A 3,562-nucleotide genomic window follows, 5' to 3' on the forward strand; every position below is an offset into this window, starting at 1 on the left:
GCCGCTCCGCAGCTGGGACAGTGCTCTCCTGCCCTCTGACCTGGAGGTCACTGTGAGGTGGATGCCTTGATTTTATTTCCTTTAGTTGATCAGAATGGAACAAGAAATTTTTTAAATGCACTCTGTTCTGCGACTCCCCAAATGCCTCTGAAGTTGGCTAGAATGAAGGACCCGAAAGTCACCGTTTCCAGAGCTGGAAGCCACCATGTCTCCGTGGGCTCCTCCCACCTGGTGGGCGAGACTGTGCTGTGGGGGCCTTGCCCCACTCCGCAGCAGCTGGTATCAAAGAGACTCTCCCCACCTCACTGACACCTGGGCCAGTCTGGAAGGGACAGAGCTGCCGTGGCCAAGTGCCGGGTGGACACGGTGCTCCTTCCTCTGCCACGGGGCTCAGCAGCAGCTTGTGATGGACCTGCACGGCCCTCGCCTGTGTCCTGTGGCCTTCGCTGTGGGTGTCACGCTGGCAGCAGCACAAAGTCATCATTGACGTCGACCATGGGCACATAGAAGGAGGGAACCTCGTTCACACACAGGGACTTGTGCCCGGCAGGGTCCAGCTCCTGCACCTTCAGCTGCCACTCCATCCTCTGCACAGCATTGAGGGCGGCGGCCTCGTGCTGCTGCCGCATCAGGAGGCAGGTCTGTGGACACAGGGCAGGTGAGGGCAGCAGAGGACCCCAGACTCCACCCGCCTGCCCAGCTCTCACCTGCCGGCAGGTTTGAGCACTTAAGAGGGCCGTGACCCACAGCACAGGGGCCTCGAGCTGAGCTCACCCATCACCTGCAAGGTCCAGGTCCTGCAGGACAGCTGTTGTGATACCTGGGGCCGTTTCCATCTGTCTACTTGGCAGTCATGCTGATCACATGGGGGATCTGTCTCCACCCTGCATTATGAGGCCCCCAACTGCTGACCAGAATCTCATAACAGCTTTGCTTCTACTGTTTTATATTATCTGTGGCCAGTGACACTGTTCTATCTGCGTTTATAGTAGAGACTATGGCACAAGGGAGGGCTAAATGAGATAGACACTTTGGGAACAAATGGGGAATCTGGGCCCAGGGAGTGAACTCTGCTGGGCAATGATCATGTCACAGCAGCTGTGTAGCAAACAGCCACTCACCTTCCAGAAGCAGTCATCTGCTATAAGCTGGGCTCTGTCTACTACTATTTTCTGCATATTCTCAGTTGCTAGACCATGGTCCTCACAGCTCTGACATCTTTCCAGGCCAGGCCCAACCCCAGTTAGTGTCTGAGATGATACCACCCCACTCAAATGACAGAATTGGTGATGGACCTCTGGGTTTCCAGACTAAAAATATTCACAGGAACAGTCTAGCATATATATCCCTAATTCTGAAATTTGATAGATACTGTCTACTTAACAAGACTCCACCAATCAACCCCTCTCCCAATCCTGCCCCAACCCAGACACCACCCATTAGGTGGTACATCTCTCGAGTCTGAAATTAATGATTATACAGAACAACTTTATTAAGGTTTGGCTATTTTATCTCCTTTGTGAAATGCCTTTTTATAAAAATTTTTTTGAGGCATGTTTCTATTTTTATAATAAAGTAAACTTATGGGGCATTTTTAATGTACAAAGTCTAATTTTAACTCAGTTAAAACTTGTTTTATAAAAAAATGCTTTTTCCCTGTATATTTATAAAGCTTCTAGTCAGTTGTTGCTTATGGCTGTTTAAAGAGGTATAAAGATAGAGCATCACTCACAACTGCCAGAGCCTGACGCAAGCCTGGTTTCACTCTAGAAGAAAGCACCTGCTTCCTGAGGGTGCTGGGAGTCCCCAAGATGGTCCTGCCCACACCACATGTGGCATGGCACCTGTCTACCACTCAGTTAAAAGACTCTAGTAAGGTTGTCCACTGGAAGTCCCTCACTCTCACAGATACATTGGAAGGGGGCAGGGGACTCCAGTCACTCTCCTTTCTCCAAGGAGGTGACAGTATATATGGGGGCACTGACTTCCTGACAGGAATTTGTAAGTTCCTGCTCTTAATCACTTCTCAGTGGATCCTCAGTGTCTCTGGTGTGGGACCCTTGCCCCTGAAGATGATGACTGACTTCTCACTCCCTCACTGGTCCATCTTCTCCCCACCCCAGTCTGGGCTGCTGGCCTGGTCAGCACTTTCTAGAGCAGTGGAAGGCACATGCTGTGACCTCTGAGGAGGGCTCAAGGTTGTGTCCCACAGCTGGTGGCAGGAGCCACTCCTCACCTACTAAATGGATGGGCAGGACCTGGGCTCCCCAAGAGCCTTAGCACCATGGACCCTGCCATGACCCCTAGAGGGACATGCACACCCACCTTCATGCGGTCGTACTTGTCGTCCACATCCTGAAGCCAGGAGATGAACTGGCGGGCATTGAACCGGTCCCGCACTGATTTGTTCTCATCACCCTGCAGGGTCAAACGGAAATGCGAGGTCAGGAAGGCCTATCACAGCCTGCCCTCCCTGACAGGCAGCAGCCAACACCCTGCAGGCGGCCAGGCCTGTCTCCCCTGGGAGGGGACAGAGAAGGTGCCATGGACTCTTATCTCCCCTCCACAGGCTCAAGGAGGAGCAGAGGGTTCAGCTGAAGCTGGTAATGTTACTCATTTTAATTTTTTCCCTTTTTAAAAATGGAAAGTAACTTTTCTTCCTTGAAAAGTACGTGTGAGACAGGGCAGCACCTGTGGCTCAAAGGAGTAGGGTGCTGGCCCCATATGCTGGAGGTGGCAGGTTTAAACCCAGCCCAGGCCAAAAGCTGCAAAAAAAAAAAAGTATATGTGAGGCCTGAGCAGCCTGGGCCGGCCTCCTAGTCCCTGCTGCTGCTCTGACTCATCCTCAGCACACACAGTCCCACCTTTGCCCTCATAGATACAGTTTGCAAACAGGGATCCCAGCTGCCCAGATGTCCTCACGAGGACAATGAGCAGTGGCCTCCCGGAGGTTTGGCATGACAATGCTGACATGGTTTCTGGGTGTTCCTGGAGTGTTAGGCGGCCAAGGCGTCCTAAGAAAAGCCACATCCATGGCTGCTCTTCTATGGGATGAGGGTCCAGTTCAACATCAAATGTGGGAGGGAAGGGCCATGGCCTAAGACCTCAGAAGTAACCCAGAAAATTAATTAAAAACTGGTAGATTCTTCACTTTAATGTAAAAAGCAAAACTTATAACTCACAGCAGCCTCCCAAGTAGCTGAGACTACAGGTGTCCGCCGTAATGCCCAGCTAGTTTTAGAGGTGGGGTCTTGCTCTAGCTCAGGCTGGTCTGGAACCCGTGAGCTCAGGCAGTCCACCCACTTTGACCTTCCAGGGTGCTAGGATTACAGGCGTGAACCACCTTGCCCCGCTTGCTTCTTTTGAGACAGAGTTTTACTCTGTTGCCCAGGCTACAGAACTATGGCATCACAGGTCATAGCACCCTCAAATTCCTGGCTTTAGGGACCCTCCTGCCTCAGCCTCCCAAGTAGCACAGATGTGTGCCACCTATCTGTCTTAATTTTTTTGTAGTTTTAGAAATGAGGTCTCGGCTCGGCGCCTGTGGTTCAAGTGGCTAAGG

General features: G+C 51.7%; 1 protein-coding gene across 5 annotated transcripts in view; it reads right to left on the minus strand.

Moving 5' to 3' along the window:
* Positions 1-6: 6 nt before the first annotated feature.
* ANKRD11 (ankyrin repeat domain 11) overlaps positions 7-3,562 on the minus strand; it is a 187,874-nt gene continuing 184,318 nt past the window's right edge. For all 5 annotated transcript variants that reach the window (XM_023507486.1, XM_012812045.1, XM_003800807.2 and 2 more), the window contains 2 exons: positions 2,326-2,418; positions 7-641 (listed from right to left, as the gene is read on the minus strand). In XM_023507486.1, the coding sequence (XP_023363254.1) occupies positions 456-641; positions 2,326-2,418 (279 nt within the window). In that variant the 3' untranslated portion in view covers positions 7-455. The remainder of the gene's footprint in view (positions 642-2,325; positions 2,419-3,562) is intronic.

The sequence above is a fragment of the Otolemur garnettii genome, unplaced genomic scaffold (assembly GCF_000181295.1).
Source record: "Otolemur garnettii isolate 467f Iridium unplaced genomic scaffold, OtoGar3 scaffold00185, whole genome shotgun sequence".
NCBI lineage: Eukaryota > Metazoa > Chordata > Mammalia > Primates > Galagidae > Otolemur > Otolemur garnettii.